This window comes from Passer montanus, unplaced genomic scaffold, assembly GCF_014805655.1.
Source record: "Passer montanus isolate IOZ18808 unplaced genomic scaffold, ASM1480565v1 scaffold36, whole genome shotgun sequence".
Taxonomy (NCBI): domain Eukaryota; kingdom Metazoa; phylum Chordata; class Aves; order Passeriformes; family Passeridae; genus Passer; species Passer montanus.
The window spans coordinates 8,310,712-8,332,937 of NW_024368374.1; the positions used below are offsets into that span (position 1 = coordinate 8,310,712).

A 22,226-nucleotide genomic window follows, 5' to 3' on the forward strand; every position below is an offset into this window, starting at 1 on the left:
CCCCAGGGTTAGATAGAGATGCTTCCTAGTCCAAGTTCAGAAGAGACCTGAGGGCCATATTCAGGCTGCCTTTTATACATGCTTGTATTGCAGACAGTGGCCTGAATAGCTCTGCAGTGAGCATCTCAGTTACTGTCAGAATTCCCAAAGTCCAAAGTGGGACTGAATACAACCCTTTTTCTCAGCTCCCTCTCTATAATACAGGGACAATAGCAAACCTCAGCAAGACTATGGGGAGATGTTCAGATTCCAGTGAAGAGAACAACATGGCTACTTTTATAGGCAAAGATGTACGGTGCTATATACAACATAAGGGGGACCTGGTTTTAAAGCAGTTTGCCATCTGCAAGAGCTCACTCCTGGTAAAACATCCAGAGTTTAAAAAATGGGATGTAAAAGTTAGCAGGAGTACACCCTGGCACCTGTAGCAGCATTTTTGCATAGACTATGCTGTATTGCAGCACAGCTATTTCCAGATGGCACTGTATTTTTTAATTTCCCTTTGAAGTTGACTGCTATCACACATATATACCATACAACAAAGATGTACACAAGGGTGAATTATTGCCTGTTCTTTGTTGTACACTCTTTCCCAAACATCTGGAGATTTATTTATGTAGCATTTAGTCTTCCTCAGAAGAGAATCTTTGCCTGGAAAAACAGTATATGCAGCAGCTACAAAAGATAAGGAGAAAAAGAACAGTATGGCTAATAATGAGAACACCAACAGCAAAAATGTACAGGGTTTTGTCACAGTAATCCTGAGGCTGATGAAAAGGTGGGATGAAATTTGGTAGATACACAGAAAAAACCCAGTAGTTCCCAAGAATGAACCAGAGAAAGAGGAAAAGGCTGAGGGTTAGATGGACGTAGTACTTGTGAGCATTCTGCCTCCAGGGATACTCATCGTCATCATCATCATCAATCACAACAGACTTGGAAAGCAGCTGCCTCATCCTGGTTGAGTCGTACAGCAGGAGAGTCACCTGGAGGCATTGGGAAAGAAAAGGGAATAAGTAAAGTGGCTGCAGAGAGTCTGAACACCTTCTGGCCACTGCCAGTCTTTGGGCCAAACAAAATTGGATGTGGGAAAATAGTGTTAAGAGAAAGCTAAGGAGCCACAAATGCAGCAGGTACTGCTGGAAAATAATGCATTTTTTTTCTTCTAGGTTATTCACCAGTGGGGGTCATACATTGGAAAAAAAATGCTGATGGAAAGGCATGAGAACAGATTGTGTAGGGAGATGGCAGCAGCTCCCACGCTGGAGACTTTTAAGAACAGATTACAGTAACTGCTAAATGACTTAAGTAGTGTAGTTCCTGCCTTGTAGTGGATACATTTTTCTCTTCTAACTCTATTTTTCCATGGTTATAAAGTTGAATCAGCTTATATTAAATTATGAAGCATATAGACTATGACTTAAACCTCAAAGAAATTGCTTTAGATACTTGCAATGTACTGTTGTCAAATTTTCTTCAATTAAGTGTCATTTTCCTAGATTTCCCCATTCCTGCCTTCAGTTGAAACTAGCAGAGAAATATGTGGAATACCATGATGCCAGGTGGTTAGGAAGGTCTGGTATTTAGGGAAATGCAGTAGGACTCATCAGTGATGCCTGGATTTCTCGTTTAGTCTTGGCAATACAAAGAACACAGCTAGATTCACTGGGGTTCTCAGTCATGTTCTCTTTCACAGAGTTATAATCTGTGCTCACTCTTCTGCTTGAAATGAAAGAGAAGAGCATCCCTCACTTTACACTCTTCTTTCTCCAGAACACTGGCCAAGGAAAACCTGTTTGGGTATATGTTTTTCCAGGTTCAGATTTTATTCCATGTGCCCCATTTTCAATAGGAAAAGCTTAGCAAGAGAATCCAGAGTTTTCTCTTATTCTAACTTTTATCTGGAAAACTGTTTGGTTATATATAAATTATTAAACATTTGTTCACAAAACCAACTGGTTTTCCAGCCCAGATGTTGGTACCAGTTTTTGAGAAACACAGTTTAAAGTCTCAGCACCAACATAGGCAAAAAATTATGGTTTTTGCCTATGCTGGTGGTGGGACTTTAAACTGTGTTTCACATCCAGCTGAGCACTCAAAGCAACAGGCTTGCTCAAACTCATCTTCTCATATGAACGCCTATTTTACACAGACTCATGAGGCACAGGGGGATAAACCTGCCTGGCCAGTGTCTCTGAGGTTTCTGCATGAGGGTGCCTGTGGCTGGACCCCTTATTTTACAGACTCATGAGGCACAGGGGGGATAAACCTGCCTGGCCAGTGGCTCTGAGGTTTCTGCATGAGGGTGCCTGTGGCTGGACCTGAAGCCTGCTTCAGGCCATTTAGCTTTCAGCTCAGCACTCGGGTTCCATCAAGCTCAGCAGTGAGAATGGGGTTAAATGGCAGATGGGTATTGGGTTTCAGGCAGCCAGAGAGACCTCCCAGGTAGATTTATAAATCTCAACTGCATCTAAGTAGTTCACAGAAAGTGCATTTAATTCTTATGGATATTGCCTTGCCAAGCGTGATTGAAGAAATTGCTGGCAGTCACTCACATTGTTACTAGCTGCTGAACATACATTTATGGAGCAGCGTGGCATGCATTCAGCAGGCCTCTCTGGCTGCTCTAGAATGGTTCAGTTGCCTTGGTGAACAGTCACCATTGCTTTTTAAAAGACTGGAGGTGGTAAAGAAATAGATGAGGAGCCTACAGACTGCACAGATCTGGGCTAGAATGACTTGCTATTAGATGCTGTCCATCACAGGACAGCATCCTTTCAGACTTCATCCTGCACCCATCCTCTGACCTTTTGAGAGCTCATGCGAGGGCACTGCTGGATGAAGTCAGTGCAGTCCAGTGAACAGAACAGAGGGCAGAGTTGAGACAGGCAAGAAACTTGAATTTGGCTCCAGACCAAGTGCTGAAATAACGCATGAGTGAAGCTAATCAAGTTCTGACCAAATGCATTGCCAAACTGCAAAATAAGCAGTCCTGCTGTCAACTGAAGTAAAATTCAAACAATTATTTGATGTCAGCATGAATATTAACTGATCCATTTGCCACCTTAGTTATAGTGAAAAAACCTGACTTTTAAACCAGAAATAGCTAAGAATGAGTCAACATTTTTTATGAAAGCTTCAGTCCACTAGCCTCAAAATTTTCTTTCAGTTCTGCTCTAATCTTTTCTAAACTATTATTAAATGAACCTTTGATTATACAGATAAGTCCACTGGTGTGATTGAATGACTAAGCATTTGCCAGTAGAACTCACAACAGAGCAAGTTCCTTGTTACAAGATTAATCACTTGCACTTTCTTTCTTTTTTTTTCCATTGTCTTATTTACTGATCAAAGGTCCTTGGAGGGCATGATTCATATCCCAGTGATGTACTGTGGTTTTGTTGGGTTACCACTCTGAAAGAGTGCAGTGAATGCAGAGACCTGCAGAGGAGGATTCTTTCCCCTTTCTTTCAGTCCTGGCAAAGAAAATGGCTAGAAATGTTGTGGTAAGGCTTTTCATGCTCCCTAAAATCCAGTTAACACCATCTGCAAAGGGACTGTCAGGATAGGGTGGATCCTTTAGAGTCAATGAAGAGTTATATAGCTTTAAGTGACCAGGGTTTATCACAGGTATGAGGGTGCCTCTACTTGTCAAACTGCCACACTGTGGCTCAGCAAAGATATAAGTGAGCACAGTCCACTAGAAGACAGGTAGTTGTGGTTAGAAAATGGTGCATCTCGATTAATGAGCCCTGCTGTGTTGCAGGGATATATTTACTTTGGAAGGAAGTGATTCTGCTGCAGTCATTTACTTCTGGCCAGGTCAGAGTGGAAGTAAATTGAACTTGTGAAGGGCTATGTACAAACACAAGTGGTTTTGTAGTATTCCCAATGCAAGGGGAGTAACTTAACTTTTTGTCCTGTCTCTGTGAAAATAATGGAGAAAGATTTGACATGCTTGGAGGATTGCTTGTGGAAAAAGGACCTTGTTTACCACAGGCATCCATGTTAAGTAGTCATTTCCCTCAGTAGGGATGGTAGCACAGATGCTCTGGTGCAGGAGAAAGTCACACCACAATGTGTGGGACAATGCTGAGCTCATTAGCAGCTCACTTGACTGACAGGTGCTTTTGGTGCTGGAACAAGCACAGCCCAATCCCACAGCTCTCCAGTACTGGGTGCATGTGGCTGTGTGGAGCTGTCATCATGTCTCAACTAGCAAGTCAAAGTCGAGTCACACAAAATATTTTTCACACACAGAAGGCACATTACCTTTAAGCTGCCAATCACGCCACCCACCAACAGATACAAGGGAATCAGTGGCTGAACTGGGCAGTCTTCCAAAAACTTCATTCCTGAACGGCAAAAATGGATGTTTGTTATCTCAAGTGACCAGATATTGCAATAAGCTGTACAGTGAGAACTACAGATACTGTAAGTGAAGTGTATTGCTTACACCCAAGACTTGTATCCTGTGTCTGCTGAAATGGGGGCTGAATTAAAAGGGGGCTGCACCTTCCAATAGGGGAGTGAGGGCCATGAGCAAGCAAACGGCAGGAGAAGAAAGAGAGAGAGCAAAGGCAAAACCAACATTTTTGGTTTACTATTTTCTGTCAATACTAATTGTAGCCACATATAGAGATCATTAGTTTCAGCTACAGCTCTTTGTTAAATGAACCATTGACTGAGCTGGACAGGAAATTTTCATCAGCAGTAGAAAATTCACTGAAAATCAAAATTATGAAAAGAAGGAATTCTGATAAACTTCCCCCAGGATTTTCCTGCTCATTAGTTCCCATGAGTGTGGCATGTTCCTGAGTCAGATGCCTGGAAGCTTGGGAGCCAATACCCGTGGGAGCACCTGGAACTGTTTTAGCTTTCCAGGCAGCTGATAGGGAGCTGTAGAAGCTCAAGTTTCCAAGCTGTTTGGGTTGCTGGAGGATAAAAGAATTGGTTGTTATGGAGCTGAGGACCCTGGCAACCCTCACATCTACTGCAAGAAAGAGAAAGCTGGGTAAGTTTTAGGGAAGAGAGTGTATGGTTGTGTGAGGATGTTGCTGGCAGTAGTGCTTGAAACTTGTGATACAGGTCTGTGGCAGTAAACTCATCTGCCCAAATATAGATGTCTGCAATGCAGGCATCCATATGTGAACTAGTTTTCCACACTCTGTAGTCAATAGGGAGAAATAGGCACCTGCAAAATTCAATTCATTTATCCTAAGATAGGCATTTGAAATGGGTCGGGTGAACTGGTCCCTGAAAGCACTTCTGTCTCTCCATGGCTATACAAGGAATCCAGACAGCCAGCTGTAGATACCTATAAGTTAGCTGGGATGAATCCCCTGCCCAAGTCTCTTACCCAATGGCATCTTCAGAAATTTTAAACAGTTCATTACACTGTAATTTTATTGGTATTGATCCCGTGTTTCAGGGCTTTGATGGAGCAGTTGCACAGGGTAGAAAGGATTTTCTGTTTTCTTCTTGCTATATAAAGAGTTTTCAAGGAGATATTCTGACTTTTCTCTGAATAATTGGGGTTACCTAGTTGCAGGATACCAAAAGAAATGTGCTAGTCTTAGTGCTAAACATCTCTCACATGAAATGTCTTGCCTCCATTTTCAGAACTACACTGGAGAGGAGGAATTAGGAAAGAAGTACCAGTGGGTTCTGGGTTTGGTGGGTTTTTTTTGTTGGTTTGGGGTTTTTTTTTGTTTTTTCCTTTGGGTTTGGTGGTTTTTTTTTGTTGGTTTGGGGTTTTTTTTTGTTTTGGTTTGGTTTTTCTTTTCTATAGCTGTAATCCTCTTTAGCTTGTCAATTCGCCCACCAAATCCCCTGCTATTGCTGGTCCAGAACATTGCTGATGTCCTGAACCTCTCCTGCACTCTTTGCATGGCATAATACATGTGCTCTGGATTGTGGTTGCTTGCTGCAAGTCTGACTTTAGTCACAGGACATGGGACAGTGTTTTGTCCTCTGCAGTTTTGTGATCCCCTGTGTGTAAGGGCTGTGGAGTCCAGTGGACTCTTCTATACTAAGTGTTTATTACCAACCTTTGTATAAATGAAAAAGGCTGTACTTAGGTGGATTTGGACTCTCTCCCCTTTCATTCCTTATTACAATGCTGTAATTTTTTTGTCCATTTTGCCACTATGTAACAGTGAGACCTGCTGAGTCTCCCAGCTTTACAGGGTGGGCAGCAGGGAAATTGTCACAAATTACATCACGTTCATCAGAAAGCTGCTGCCAAGGTTCCCAAAGTTCTTGGCCATCTAATAGCCTGCCACAAAAGCAGCTGGCCAGGGATCACTGGGAATATATTTCAGTTTAGGAACCTAGGCAATTTCTATTTCCAATGTGTTAAATAAGATTTCAATTTGAGGGGGAAAATAAAGTCGATAAAAAATGCCTTTCTTTTTTTATTTTTTCTTTTTTTCATGCAGCTCTGATTCTCTTTCCCAGACAAATCTATTGTGGAATCCTTTCATATATATAACATGACATCAGTCAGTCTTGGGAAGGATTTGAGTGACAGACAGCAGCACTCTGTAGGTTTTGGGAGAATATTGCAGACAGATATGACAGCAAAAGAGTAGGTCAAAGCAGGTGATACAGTAGTAATTTTAAAAGTACGTCCCAAGGTGTGAATAGGAAATGTGGATCTACAGTTGACAGATGGGCACTGGTATTTGTTACAGTGAAATCAGTGAATGTGCCAATCAGTTCTCACACAGAGTGTGTTTGGAGCACCAAAACTAGTTGGAAAGCATCAGTGCTTCTTTCCCATAAGCAATGGATATGCTCTCCTTTGACTGCTAGAGATGGGATATATGGACCATGAGAGATCAAAGATCTGCTCCTACTGCAGTGATCCCTGGAAGCCAGAGCAATCTGTGGTTCAGAGTGAAAAGCAATTGAGCCTGACCACAACATAGACCAGCACAGGAGTCCAAATGAATGAACTAAAGACCTGTGCAAGATCAGACACAGCCTGAACAGAATCCAAAGTGGGGGGGGGGGGAAGAGGGCCAAATGAATGAACCAAAGACCTGTGCAAGATCAGACACAGAATCCAAAGTGGGGGGGGGGGAAGAGGTGGGAGGCTTGGGAAAACAGAGGTACTTGCACATTTTATCTCTTGGCTACCACAGAACAACACTGCAGTGGGATCCAGGACACAGGGATCAGCAGGTAGAAAGAGTACTTGTGAGCAAACAGGACAATACCTTATCTAAGGGCATCATTTGGGCAGTGTTCTGGCACGGCCCATAAAGGATTGCTACCCACCAAGTGTCCTTGTGACTCATGATTATCCATGAGATGAGGGGGTGAGGATGAATAAAAATCAATACAACATTGGCCTCTTTTAGCTACTTTACTCTTCTCAGCTGAAATGGCTGAAGTACACCCATAGGAAAGGAGGGCTGCTCTACAGCAAGGCTGATCTGCTGTTTGGTGCCCACTACACAACTTTATTCCTAATGGGAGGCAGAGACCTCAACATGCCAGGCCATTTTGTGAATGCTCCTCGTGACAGCTGCAGCTGTCATCACTTAGCACAGACCTCAGTCAAGCTCTGACTGTGGGCCTTACTCTTGGATCTAGATGCTGCAGAGAATTTATCTTGAAGTAATTGCTTTTGGGCACCATTTTATCAGAAAGCATATCAGCAAATCAGAACACTGGCTGAAGGACTGAAGTGCAAGGAAAGATTGTGTTGAACAAAACTGCTAAAGCACAAGACTGGTTCCCATGTAAAGGCACAGAGTATGAGAATAGGCTTCAGACAATTCTTGGGAGCATTTGATATTTGAGGAATTATTTGGTGTGTGAGGACTAGTACTGGGGGTTAAATTTGAACAGGGGGCACTTTAGGCTGCTTATTAAAAAAAAAGCACATCATCAGCTTTCAATTGTGATTTAGCTACCCTTGGGGAATTCTGTATATAAAGGTACTCAGGACAACATACAAGAATGGGTTATTGAGAGTAATCTTTCACTGCCCTGGAAACTAAAAAAAAAATTAAATAAATCTCTATATCTTCAGAGTGTTTAGTGAAAAAAGGGATCTTCTCTGCCAGTAAAAGTGAAAGAGCTGCTAAACAATCTATGGCTTAAATGATGTCACAAGTCTGCAGCTTGGAAATTATGCTGAGTCCTTTTCATGTATTTTGAATTATACTGTGATTTACAGCATTATTGAATTTTAAGAGTGTATAATGTTAGAGTGTAATTATTACCAGGGCTGCCTGTTATTCATCTCTGACTTTTAACAAATATTTTATCTCACAGTTTTCCTCTGTAGGAAGCAAGAGCCAAAATGACTGGAGGCACACCAGCAAGTTTTTTTTTCTGAGATCACGGTAACAGAATATTATCAGAAAATCATAGTGTTTTGCTTGAAAAATAAATATCTGCATTTTCCTTGACATTTCATTTTCCTAAAAATACCTTTGCTGATATGGAGCTGCAGGAAACCAATATCATCTGACAACACTATATTACAGTGACATTATCTCTTAATTTCAGTAAGTTGTGGGGAAAAAAAGGGCTCTGTATCTGATGCAGGAGATATCCAGAGCTCCAGGCTAATATCTTACTATACACTTTCCACTTCTTACTGATCTTAAAGATACTGTGAAATATTCCTGAGAAATTATAAGTGGTCAGATTCCAGACCTGAATTCATTTCCAGAAGGCAGGATGTCAGTATGCATGGAAACCATGCCACATTTTGTATTATACTTTCCCATCCCTATTTCACAGTTCAGGAATATTCAGCCTGGGGAAAAGCTAAAGCTAGAATCTTCTTAAGGGATAAATAGCTGTCTTAAGTCATGGATAAATGTAAGAGCAGGAGTGTTGAGATGTAACAGTTCAGTCCATTTCCCTACTTCCTAATTGCTCCCCAATCCCTCGTTAGAACTCCCTGGTTCCTAATTAGGACACCCTAATCAGAATCCCACCATAGTCATGAGTGGTACTTTGAAAGCTCCAGATTAAGGGAATAACACCAACCTTTAGCTGAACACTTATTATTTGGATTTGGATAATATTCATGGCAATGGTCCAGCTGTCCCGACTGCCTTAAAAGTCACCTCATCTCAAGGCAGACACCTAAGAGAGGGTGTGGGAATTTCACTGTCAGGAACATCCATTTCCCTTAACAGCCTGCAAGGACAACACAGCGCTCAGCCTGGCTGTGGACACACACAGTCCGAGTCTAAGTGGGATGCAGCTTGCCCTCAGCATCTGTACCTAGAGTTCCTTTGGACCATCCTTCATGAGTAACAAGGCACCAGGTGAGCCAAGACAAGGGCTTGTCAAAGACAAGGGCTCTTGAGGGCTTTGAATTCAAAGTGATCTGGATACATTGGAAAAAAGCATTCAAAATCTACAAGATGAAAACTGATAGAGCCAAACACTGTGTGTAGGGGAGGAAACTTCAAGGTAAATAAAAAACGAGATATGTCTGGGAGGGAGTAGCACTGCCAAAAACCATCTGGGCTTACAATGCACTGTAAACTAAATTGAAGGAAATGGGTTGGTGCAGAGAGACCACAATTCATTTTGAGGTGTGTTTACAGAAATCCTGCATGTTAAACAGAGGAGCTAATTACTCTGCACTGCTCATTCCTCAGGTCTCAGCTGGAGGCCTGTGTTACATCATTCTTTTATTAATAAGGAAAAATACTTACATTGGCCAGAGGTCAAAGGAGGGAGGCAAAAAAAAAAAAAAAAAAGCTACAGAAACAGTGACCTGTGAGGTCAGGATGAAAGAATTACATTTTTAAGACTTCTGGGAAAACAAAAGAGAAGGTGGAGCAGGATTATAGTAGCAGCCTTCAAACAGTTCAAATGATCTCATGAGTAAGACAGTGACCAATAATGTTTTTGTGACCACAGTGGGCAGGACAGGCTGTAATCTGTTTAATTTGCCATAGGGAAGATTTAGGTTGGATATGGGGAAAAATATTTTGTCTTTGAGAGCAATAAAATGTTGAAACAGCCTCCTTGGGAAGCCATGGAATTTCTTTGAGCAAGGGCAAGTTAGACATCTGTCAGGGATGCTGTGAGCACATGGGCCTGTCTAAAAGCAGAGGTGGATTGGTGTCTCCACTGATGTTTCTCAAGTGGGGTTCACAACCCATATGGAGGAACTGAAAGGCCCAAAGGGAGCAATGAAGTGTTATAGAAAAAATAGATCTATGTTAATGGTAAGGGAAAGGTGATGCTTAAGAAAAAAGGGGGCTTATGCAGTTTAAAAAGGTATAAAATTCTGCAGCTGAAAGGAATTTCCTTTCTTAAATATTTGATCTTGAAATGCTACTCACAAATCCAGCCTTTGAGGGGTTATACAGTGATAGATCAGCCAAAAGAGCAGGTCTGACTTTCAAAAAGGTGGAGAAATAGCAGCCTACAGCATCTCTTTTCCCTTCCAGCACTACGCTTCTACAATTTTTTGCAGTGTAGTTAATACAGAGGGATCCTGAGTAATGAAATCTTCTCATATGTCAGATTCTGAGCTTCCTCCCACAGACAAAGCTGGATTTTGAGGTAAAACACACTGGAGGGGTTTTTCAAGATAAACAGGGTCAGAATTCAAGTACTTCTTCCTTCCTGATACAGAGTGTGGGCTGAGATTCTGTCTGAAGCTAAAGTACCAGGACAGGGGTTTAACAGTTGGAAACCGTGCATTTTCCAGTTCCTTTCTTCCACCAGATATGTTAACCTGCCACAGACTGCCAGGAAGTTTCTATTTTCAATTTACTTTAGTAGTCAACTTACCTATAAAAGTCATGGACAGTGGTAAGGCAAGGAAAGCGAGGAGCCCAAATATAAGGCATGCTGTGAAGGAGAAAAGAAAGACAGTGTTATTTTGGGCTAGTTCATGTTTAGAGGCCAGTATTTCCCTCCAGTTCTTTACAGATGTTCTGTATTCACACAATTGTGTAGGAAGAAATGCAATGCACTTGATAGGGTGGGAATATCACCTGCGTGGTGCAGCATTTGTGGTGATGAGACCAGCACATATTTTATCACTTCCAGGATGCAGCGAGAGATACAAACTGCTTTTGCAGCTACTACTTGCATCTTGTCTTAATCCAAGGGCGAGGAGTCATTGGCTGCTGCCTTATCCTGCATCCTTTTCAGAGGCACTGCCAGGCGACTGTGCAGTTACAAGTAATTTTGCATCAGCTAATCCATGGCAACTGATGAGCCGTATCTGTTTGCTAAGCAAATAGCAGCTTTAATGCCATTCCACTTACTTTTCACTGATAGCTAAACAATCTGTCTTTATCACAGATGTGAATAGTTTCTGGCTGGTCTAACTCCCTGACCCAGCTTAGCTCATGAGCACAAAGGCAGCAGCCCTGCTGCAAGGAGTGGGATTTGTCATTGGGAGAGATCAGCCTAAGCTGTGTGGAAGGATGCTCTTAGGGGTGCACACAGACTCTCCCTGCAGGTGAGTGGACCTGAGGGGCTTGCTTAGTCCCTAGAGAGTTGCTGGTGTGTCTGAGCCCTGCTGTTTCCCCTGCACAGCTGGGTGCTGCAGAGGAAGAGTGCTTACCTTCACAGTGCGTGAGGGACACTAGCATCTAGAACAGTGTGAGCAGCCTGTCTCACAAGAGCTGTCACCTCTGTGCCTAATCATGAACACTTGGCAACATTAAAGTGAAACGCTGCCCTGCCAAATGAGAGTAAAAAATGAGGACATTCTGTGGCAAGTGTCCCTTCAGAGCCCTTCCAGAAATGGCTCAGGCTTCAAGTGGGTGCCTAAGGGTGCCAAAGTGCAGGTGGGCATAGATTGCATAGGGGCCGAGAAGAGCACGGATAAGAAAAGGGGTAGGGCATCTCCTTGGAGGCTTGCAAAAAAATCTTGGAGCAAGTATTTGGAGTTGGCTTGGGACCAGCCCTTTCCTCGGGTAAACTGTGTCCTGCAGTTCCCCATGCCAGAGAACTGCAACCTCTGCAAGGTGCACGGTGTCCCCCTGGCCGTGCAGGAGCAGGGACACTGCCAGCACCCTGCAGACAGTGCCACTCTGGAAAATTCTGCAGTGCTGCCAAAATACCACCCTCAGGCTGCCTTAGAGAAAAGGGCAGCATCACTGCCTCTGTTTTACAGAAGGAGAAACAGAGAGGACATAGGAGCAGCATCAAAATTCAGAGCAGATCCAGCAGGCTTTCTGACTCGCAGACACTTTTCATGGGAACACACCATCCCCCACATGCTGCTCGTGTTTTCTCCAAAGAGAACCAGGATCTTACACTTAAGCGCTTGAGAGACATCTTTCTCAGAAGCAGCATATTTGTTATCTCCATGCACTGGGAGAGACTGAGGGTATTTTGAGCTGAAGAAAGCACTTTCTGTTCCTTTGTGCACCCCCTCCTCCTTTCCCTGTCGGCCAGTCTCCCCTTCTCCCTTTCTCTCATTTTTGCTCAGACTCCTATCTCTTGAGTGCTGCATAATACAGAAATTCTTCCTCTGCTTGAATAGTGTCCTACACTTGACTAAGCTCTTTCAACCACTGACAGCCTCTCATTAGAACAACAGCCTAGAGCCTCCCTTTTCACCACATGTCACATTTTGTGCTAGCGCCTCTTGCTGTTATCTAGACTGCAGTTTCATATTAAGAAGTGATGGTATTGTAAATGAGTTGGCCTTCCAGCATCGTTTTTGGGCAAACAGTGCCCACAGGCTGGGCAACTCGTTTATCTGGTGCCCAAAGGGGTGCCGCTCAGCTCTGCAGGCATTGCACCGACTGCCTGGTGTGGCCACAAGTGCTGTCACTGCAGCGCAGCCCTCGGAGCGATGTCATCCCTCTGCCTGTGCTTTCGCAGCTGCCTCCTGCCCCTGCCCGTGCCGCACGGGAGGTGCTCAGGAGCCCGGGAGAAGGAGGACGAGGATGAGGAGGCATCGTGTCATTTTTTAGCTGTGCAGCGCCTGTTCTGCCCGACCCCGGGGAGGGACGCTGCAGTAAGCTCTGCAAAAAGCTCAGGGGGCTCATGTGCATGCGGGGCTGCACATCTGGCACGCAGGTGTCCGTGCTTGCGGTGTCTGACATCTGCCCAACAGCCCGCTTTTGGAGGGGAGAAGTGGGAGGTAGAGACCACTCAGAGCTCAAGAGAAAGAGATAATGGTTCATTAATTCCGCTCCCAAAGCAGTCGCTGGGAATGTATTTACTCATTATCTCCCCATTCAGCTACAGCCTCTTAGGTCTCGAATTGGAGGGGCAGATGCATAGTCTGGGAAGGCTTCCAGATCCATGTTTAACAAAGTGAGACTCTTCAACAATTGCCTACACAACTGGCAGGGCTCTGCATCCACTCTCGGTGTCTCTAGCAGCGCTAAAGACTGATATTCCCTAAATGTGTGGGGGTTTCACAGAAATGCTGCTCAGGCGGGATGCAGGCATTCTCTGCCTGGCTTTGTCTGGGCTGTGCTGCCCCGTTCTGGTCCGAAGACAAATCGCTTCAGAAAATGGCCCTTGCCGCAGGTAGCGCGGCTCAGCAGAGGGGACGCTGCTGGGCAGGCAGGTCCGTGTGTGGGGCTTGTGGTGCTTTTATGTCAGAGATGTCGCCTCAGGCTGGTCAGAGAAGACCCTGGCCCCATTCCTGGAATAAGTAGCAAAAAAGGGCTGGTAGTCTCTAAAAACACAGCACAACTAGGGGAAGTGTTTCCAGGCATGCCTCGAAAGGGTATCTGGTGCCTTTGAACGCACTGCTCTGTACCAGCAGGGCAGCGCCTGCTGGGGCACTGGGGAACTCCTGCTGCAGGATCCTGTCGTGCTGGGAATGCGTGGAGGGAAGAGCTCATGTCTGGGATCACACCAGAGGCAGAAGAGAACAGGTGATTGAATATCTTGCACATTCCTTGAAATATGTGGTCACAAAGATTAGATCAGTGGGTGCAGGTTTTGTGTCTCCTGCCCAGCAGTACAGTCAGCTGACGCAAATCTGCTGTTTGGCTGAATTCCTCTTGCCAGGATTTCCCCCCAGAAGTAAACACACTTGAGATCACTGTTGATATTTTGGCTGTATGTCATGGTCTCTCTTCTGTCTGGTGCTTGAGCCTTTGCATCTTCCACAGCCATGCCCCTGCACTGCAGCTCTCCTCCCAGTGCTCTGCTGCTCCCTTGTTGGTGCTAGCCTCAGGACACACAGCCTGTTGCCCTCTGGCATTTGCTTGGGATCTAGAGGCAGTATTGGAGGTGACACCAATTCACCCGCGGGCTCCTCAAACTTTATTTTGCTGCCACAAGTTTTCCGAGCACTTGAAAGTTACAGATCAGCTCAGGCTGTCCCTATTTACTTTGAGGAGAGAGAAAAGTTTCTTTCTTTTCAGGTAAGAGTCTTCACAGGATTTTGAGAAGCAATTTATGAATATAAATCTCAATCTACCTACTCTGCTCTGTAGTATGATAATACAGCTGTAGTGCAAGCTGTTCAGTAGAGTGACAAGCTCTCTGACAATAAATACAGTAATAAATGAAATGTTGGTTATATTGCCATCACTCCCAGGTGCTGTTTGTTCTGTAGTCTGTCAGGTTCTGGATAAATTTTTTTTTTTTTTTTTTCACATGAGATGCTACTAGCTTCCAAACAAAGTCTGCAGTTACCCCAGGAGTTATCTGCATGAACAAGCTGAGGAGCAAAACTGTGTGAAAATTCACAGTGTGGCCTTTGGACAATACCCTGTGGGAATGCTGCTCTGAAGGGGTCTGACTCCCAGCAGTCTGGGTGTTAGGAAATTTGGGTCAAATGCAGTTGGCAGGGCCCCATGCCTGCTGATGCCCTGAGGCAGACACAGATGGCAATGCAGCAGCTCAGCAAGCAGTGTCACAGGGTGCTGCACTGCAGCAGGGTTGGTGTAACAGGCTGGAGTGCAGATGGGGAGCAAGTATTTTCATCCATGTTTTATTCCTTCATGGCATCTGCAGGCATCCCCTGCTGCACTGACAGGCACTTGGGGAAAACAAAGATGAAGCCTGTGGGGGTGTCGTGGTGGCAGAGAAAGTCTTGATGAATCTTTCTGAGGAACCAGCCCCAGTAAGATCATATTCTGTACAGACCAGGGATGAGTCTGCCCGTGATTTTGGTAGCTGTGATTACTGGCTGTCTTTCTGTGCTTTCAAGTCACGGGAAAATGTCACTATCTCAGATGGGATGTGCAGAAAAGACTTGAATGAAGTAACATGAAGGAAAGGAATTAAATCTGTTCAGCTTGGCTGGCCACCACCAAATAAGAAAATAACAGCAAGGTTTGAGTACTCAAAACCAGACCTCTGAGTGATCCAAAGAGTAGAGACATGAGATATTCTTGAGCAAAACCAAAGACTGCTCTGTTCATGAGGTGAAATACCATAGCAAGGAGATATATTGATGGAACAGTCTCTGGGGATAAATGGCAGGAATCCCATCCCTGGCATGATTTAATCCCTTGACCAGACTAGATACTCGGAAGCTGGAGGATTCAGGGTAAGGAACAGCCATTCCCATGGAGGCCTCTAGTTCCAGTGCAAAACCATTTGAGGCAGGGGAAGTGTAAGGAAACTGACCAAATCCCAGCTCAGGGCCACCAGCTCTTTGCTTAGGCAGGGTTGAATTATTGCAATATAGAACTTTGGTACCCAGATATCAGCATCACACCACCTAAAATTTATGTCCTAGGTGTAGGTACTTTTTGGGGGTTGAGCAATATTGCAGAGTATCTAGCCTGGGTTTTATATTACGTGTCTGGATACTGAACTACAGTTATGCCATGGTCTAATTTCTGGATTTGGCCCCTTGTGAATAATTTCCAGAAGTAATTTTATAACAATATTTAGGCAATACATATAGAGCCATTCAGTTTGCTTTGCAGTACACCCAGGGTAGTGGATTAGGCTTTTTTATTTCGGTCAGTAAATTGAAGAATGTACTTAAATTGCTACACCAAGAATGAAAAGATGCTCCACAGGTGGATTTGCTCTTGGGAGTTATTTAAATACCAGGAGACTTTTTGCTGAAAAGCTCTTTGAAAAGTGTATACAGTATGATATTGTGAAATTATTAAGCATCACTGCATTTCATAAGGGCTTGCATTTTAATGAACATAAAATCAATTTTGGATGGATTAGCTGATCTGTAGCTAAAGCTGAGCTTATTTTGAATTTAAGCATGATAAGAACTTGAAGATACTTTTCTGGAATGATATTTCTGAGTTCCTCACTCATGGGTAGGTTTTCAGCTACCCAAGAGGTTGTTTCTGTTGTAGAAGAGCATAGGTGAGATTAGAAGCAATCCCAATCTTAAAAAAAAATCTAAAGGATGAATTATTTTCTCTCTCATCATTGAAGTTCCAGTGGTAATTTAATAACAGGGAAAGGTAACATTTTGCTTGTAGACACTAGGAATAAAAATCAGAGAAAATGCCATTTTTGACCTTTTAAGTCCAGATCCTCCCTGCATGTCTTTTCTGCAGGATGTGAGGGATCCCACAAGGACCAGTTGTGTCCCAATTCCACTCCCAGGCCTTTGTCAGGGTGTAATGAGGGTGCATGCTCTGTACCCTTTGTTTTCCATCACTTCCCAGCCCTCCTTTCCCCTGGGGCAGTGATGGGCATGAAAAAGTGGGCCAGAAAATATCCTCTCCTTCCCTACCTGTGCCAGGTTTCTGCAGGGAGGCCTGGATTGAGCTTTCTGTCCCTTTGGCCTGATTTTCTCTGCCAGGTTATAAGACGGCAAGGAGTTGAGGGGTTTAATCATTAATAAAAGTTCATTCTGAGCTTTGAGAACCTTTCAAGCACAGTAAAGATCAGGAATATAGAAGACTCCAAGGTAACACCCTAGACTGGCAAATGCAGCAATTAGTGGTGGTAAAGTATCAGTTACAAAGATCAGGAATATAGAAGAGGTAACAAAGTAACACCCTAGACTGGCAAATGCAGCAATTAGTGGGGGTAAAGTATCAGTTATGATGAGTGGTCAAGGGGTTTGCTTCTTCTTGTATTAGAGTGGAATTAGAAATTGCTACTGCCTAGAAGTGAAAGCCAAAGGCACTTGCAACTCAGAGTGAAAAGCAGATGCAGTCAGCAGGAGTAAGCTGCTTTAAAACCCATGGATTTGCTGAGAACACTGCTTCCCTGATCTTACAAAACCCCACCTCTGAAGTGTGTTTCTCCTGTGCCTCTGTGCAGCTTGCACAGCCTCAGCCCAGGTCAGCTTTCTGCTGCGTTGCTCCTCGGAGAGCAGGAACCAGCCTGTTCAACCAGCTGTCAGCTCATTACAGCCCTGTGTCCTCCACCCTGGGTGGGGAGAAGCAGTTGCTTTAAAACCTGAGCAAACCCAGGCTGTCATGCAAAAGATCCTCTGTCCAGATAACTGGTGCTTCCAACCCCCAGCAAGGGGCTGCTTCTGGGGGATACCCCCACCTGCAGTGCCAGGGAGCAGGCAAGCAGAGGGAAGAATAACCTGTCCCAGATCTCACTGGGTGAAAGGGCGGATATTCCTGACCATATTCCATCCCCAGATGTGTGTCCCTGTGCCACAACACAGGCTGGCAGCAGTTTTGCTTGGTGGGAATTGCTCCTAGGAGGGTTTGTTCCCAGGCTTGCTGTGCTGCTCTTCATGAGGTGATTTTCCCCGTGGATGCTTCTGCTGCTCTAGTGCAAGGTAACACTTCAGAGAAGAGACAAATACATTGTTTTGCTTAGGCTGTCTGTTGCTGCCCATAGTTAGGTTCATGGTGGTGTTTGTTTGAACTTTTGTGCTGGTTGCTACACTTCAAATACTGCAACAGGCAGCTGCTGTTAGGGTAAAGTTACTATTGCACACTCCATCAGTTCCCAAAATTATCTAGGAAAGGAAACTTCAGTGGAAAGATTCAGGTGGGACTTGGTCCCTTGTGGTTCCTTTATATACTTGGCTTAGTGACAGGGGTGCTTAAATACATGAGGCAATGGCTACCAGAAGTGCCTTACCATTGCTGGCAATTTTAGATATGCACCGGTGGCAGGCTTTCTCCAGGCCAGCAGCCATGGTGGTGAGCCTTTTGGGGTGCCTGTGGAGACAGAGAAATTCATATAGCTGTGAGAAGTGTCTTTACCTTACTAAGTATCCTGACTCAGAGTGCTCTCACACATGCTGGCAGGCTTTCACTACCCTCAAAAACCCCAAGCACGCACAAACCCAGTGGCATACCCAGAGGCAGGCATGCCTTCCAGCAGCTCCAGGCTTGCCTGCTGGTGATGATGCTCGAGCCCTGGGCTCACAGGGAGACTGGGGGAGAAGTGCTAATGCCATCTTCCTGAAAGCTATGAAAGGTTCTATCTTCATTTTGATTGGGTTTTGGACAGAACAAAGAGTATTTAACTGTTACGAGAGAACACAGGGAAACAGGTGGGGTTTGGTACACAAACCTCAGCAAGAATTGACTAGTGAGCAAAAATAAATTAAAGAAAAAAAGGAAGAGAGAAAATGAAAAGAGTTTTAAGGTCAAGGAGGATTCTGAAGAAGAATATAGAATAAAAACTGCAAACCACAGGGAGCCCAGAACAACATGCCTTTGACAGAAAAGTAGCTGGATTAGAAACTAGCTCCTTGTAAAAAGAATTTTTACAAGGTGGGGTGAGGGATGAGCAAGCAGCCAGGCATCCAAGCTCGGGCTTCAGACAGCACCAGGCAGTTAAGCAGCATTCCACATCGATGGGAGTGTGGAAAGCTCACACACACAGACACACAGACACACAGACACACAGACACAGAGACACACACACTCCAAGACTCGGCTTCTGGCCAGGGTCACCTCAAGTCTGCCACTACCAGCAGCTGTGTGACAGAGGAAGGTGTGTGTGGGGGAGGCCAGGATAAGGGAAGCTGCATTCCTGCACCCACCTCAAAAGAGCCTCTAGGTTCCTTAATGGTTAAAGAGCAGTATTTTAAGCTTAGCCTCACTAAGTTGTCATGAGATCCACCCTAGGCCTTTCTTGTGCAATGCTGTGTCCAGCTTGGCCCAGAGCCTACTAGGGACCACGGGGTCCCTGGCATGTATTGAAGATAAAGACAGACTTGTTCATCCCCCTGATCCATGGCCATACCCCCCTCCAAGCCCTGCTAGTCACAGCTGAGCAGAGGGGGCTGTCTCCAAGCCCAGGCAGGACCCTCTGCTGCTGTGGGGAAGGGGATGGGGTTTGCTCCTTGCACAATTGGCATTGCAGATTCTGTTTGCTGGCAGTTAATGGAGGCTGGTGTGGTTTTACCTGTGGGTGAATGAGCAAGCAAGAGTCAGGGACTGAGGCATTCACAGACATCCCACCAGATCAGCAACCCTTGCAGGCAGCAGCCAGCCACCAACACATACATCCAGGCTTCTAGTGTGCCTGCTCTCATCAGATGTCTCATGGAATTTAGCTCTCCTTCTCCAGCCCTCATCTTCATATCCCAGAGGATATCTCCTTCAGTACTGAACGATGGACTGGAATGGAAATTATGTGTGAGTGCCTGACCTCTGGTGAGTGCATGTGTCTCATACCAGCCACCAAACTCTTCAGCACAGCAAATACTCTGCCTATGGGCTGCAACTATTGATGAACATTTCAAGGAAAAAATAAGCACTGCTGCTGCTCAGGGAAAACAGAAAGGAGGAAGGGAACTTTTATCAGCCAAATGACATAATAACTTTAAAGCTTTCAGTGCAGATTTGTTTCTAGAAGATGCACAAACAGGCATTCATTTTGCATCTGGCAATCTCTGCTGACAAAGGTGTTCTAAATTGTGCATAGATTGGGAATATTAGTCATTGTGTAAATGTTTATGACTCAAATTACTTTTATAGCAGTAGTTCTTACAGAAACAATATTAATCGATCCAATGCCATATTAAAAATCAATTAAATATCAAATTATCTGAAGCAGAATTTATTGTGGCTGGGAATGCTGTTTTTCCATAAGCAGAGGGTAAAACAGACGGTTTTTGTCTTTATTTACTGCTCTTTTACACTAAAAGAGACAAACTGAAGGAGAACTCTATATCTGGAAGCATGTCACCACCTAGTGACAGAGCCCAGAAGTGACCGTGATTCAGAGCTCTGTGTGTGGTTCTAACAGGTGAGATAAAGAAAGAAATTTCATGATGGCTGTGCACAAAGCCTGTTCACACAAGAACACAACACACATAACTACCAGGTCATGGTTTCAGTGCTTCCTCAGATATTGGCTGGGACTTCTCCGGGACTGACAAATCCCTCAGAGAATTAATTCTATTTTCCAGATAAAGAGTTGTTGCCCCTTTCCCCAGCACCTTTGGTGATTCTGCAGAAGCTGCTGTGGGTGTTAAGGATGAATTATTTTCTTTTGTGCCAATTCAGCAGCCAGGCAGCTGCAAAATGGTTTTGTTTCCCAGCTGAAACAGGGAAATTGTCACTGAAACTCACAGGAAACTGAAACTGGCACAGCACAAAGACTAGTGGCGTACAAGGGCAGGAAAGTATCCTGCCTCACTGTACCTGCTCCCAGTTTGATAGTGAGTTGGGAAAGTCATATGGAAAACATAAAACTCAGCCAGGAGAAAAAAGTTAAAGACCAAAGTCAATTTGTGGACCTCCTCCCATCAGTTCTTCCCTGAGTTTGTTTCCCCAGTGGAAAGGGACCTGCCCTTGGGTTAGAACGGCCAGCAAGCAGTGGGGACAAGTCTCTGAATGCCTTGCAGGAGGCTGGAGCCTTTCCACACAGCTGCTTTTTAGGGCAGCAGGTTGCAGCTGAGCCACACTAGAGTCACAGCACCCCTGTGCCTCATCCAGGCTGTCTGATACTCCTCACTGAGTGCCCTCACTGCTGGTGGTGGGCAGCCAGTGTCACATTGCTGCCTCCTGGTGTAACTCAGTTCCTTGTCCCTTACAAGCAGCAGTGTGATAAAAGTGTGTGTGGCACAGACCCCCCAGCCTGTTTCCTTTCTTATTTCAGCTAGTTTAGCTTTAAGCTATTTTTCTGGTCATTATTTTCATCCTGAATATCTGGGTAATAGGACTAAAAAGAGGGTGAGCACTGACTGGTGCATGCCTGACCTACAGCAAAGCCAAAAGAGAACTTCAGGCTGGCCCCACCATGTGTCAGTCCAAACAAGAGCCATGTCCATCCACATTTGTACTATGATGTTCAGAGTTTTCACATTTAGCTCTTCTCTCTCCCAGATGCAGGTTGCCCTGCTCTGCGCTGGCGGACACAGCAGGGAGAACTGTCGGGGCTTCCTGAGATCCCAGGTCCCACTTGGTGGCTTCTAGCTGCCAGGGGATCCCTGCTGGGACACGGGAGGTGTACATGGGCCAGCAACTCCCTCTGGAGCAAGGGCTCTTCCCTAAGGACTGCTAGAGGGAACAATTGCTTTTTATTTTAATGAAATATCCCAAGCAAAGTCCTCTTCCAGATCCGGCTTCCTAACAAACCACAAAGCAGCACACTGTCCACGTCCCAAACCCCTCTTACCTGAGAGCGCTGTGGGTGCCAAATCCCTTCACCTGCGCGTGTGGGAGATGGGGCAGAGGAACGGCAAAATCCAGCCTTCAGTGGAAGCCAGCTGGGAGAGCCCTCTCCGGTGGGACCCCGGAGCTCTGCTCGGCTCGCTGGGACTCTGCCGGGGCCGGTGAGGCACGGAGGGGACCCTGCTGGCTTTTATTGCCGCTGGCCTCCCGCTCTCACAGCTCTCACCGTGGCAGCTGTGGGATGCGGGAGCGCTTGCCGGCGGAGCCCATCCTCATCAGTTCCCCACTCCCACGGCTGGCTGCAGCCACAGCCCACCCTGTGCCGTTTCAGGGTGACAGCAGGGGGAAGCAAAGGACCCCACACAACTGTGACAGGAGGGGAAAAAAAAACCAAACTAAACCGCCAACAAATTTATTTCGCTGTCTTTCATTTTAGAGGGGAACAATTATTTCTTCAGAAATCAATAGAGAGTGGTAAGTACTTGGTTCATTCTTCATGCAATTCCCCCCTTCCCCATTAATGTAGCCGAGAGAGCTCTTTGCAAACTGCCACGTGTATCACCTTAGCTGCTGGCTTGTTTATGTCCTGTGTCACCCTGGCAGAGCATCACCTATTTTTTAGGTGGTTACCTGTTAAGTCGCCTGACCATCAGCAGGTGACCATCTGGTATCTCAGGTGTAATTATAGTTATGGGTAATCTGCTGGAAAGCCCTTGTTTCTGCACAAGAAAAAGTGGGCTTGAGGGAGAGCACCTCTGCAGGAGGAGTGAC

The 22,226-nt window shown here is 45.1% G+C and overlaps 1 protein-coding gene and 1 long non-coding RNA gene across 3 annotated transcripts in view; one reads left to right on the forward strand and one right to left on the reverse strand.

Moving 5' to 3' along the window:
- LOC120505818 overlaps positions 1 to 22,226 on the forward strand; it is a 54,527-nt gene that overhangs the window by 3,434 nt on the left and 28,867 nt on the right. The gene's annotated exons all lie outside the window — the stretch shown is intronic.
- TMEM272 (transmembrane protein 272) lies at positions 560 to 21,765 on the reverse strand. The gene is made up of 5 exons (XM_039716737.1): positions 21,460 to 21,765; positions 17,962 to 18,041; positions 10,786 to 10,845; positions 4,273 to 4,355; positions 560 to 986 (listed from the first exon to the last, which is right to left on the reverse strand). The coding sequence occupies exons 2-5, from the start codon at positions 18,017 to 18,019 to the stop codon at positions 624 to 626; spliced, it is 564 nt and encodes a 187-aa protein (XP_039572671.1). The 5' UTR covers positions 18,020 to 18,041; positions 21,460 to 21,765; the 3' UTR covers positions 560 to 623.

Excerpts from the sequence above, each read along its gene's own strand:
- TMEM272 (XM_039716737.1), bottom strand. The coding sequence starts at position 18,019 with ATGGCTGCTGGCCTGGAGAAAGCCTGCCACCGGTGCATATCTAAAATT. Across the intron at positions 10,846-17,961 it reads ATCTAAAATTGCCAGCAATG|CATGCCTTATATTTGGGCTC; the intron begins GTAAGGCACTTC and ends TCTCCTTCACAG. Across the intron at positions 4,356-10,785 it reads ACTGTCCATGACTTTTATAG|GAATGAAGTTTTTGGAAGAC; the intron begins GTAAGTTGACTA and ends TTTGCCGTTCAG.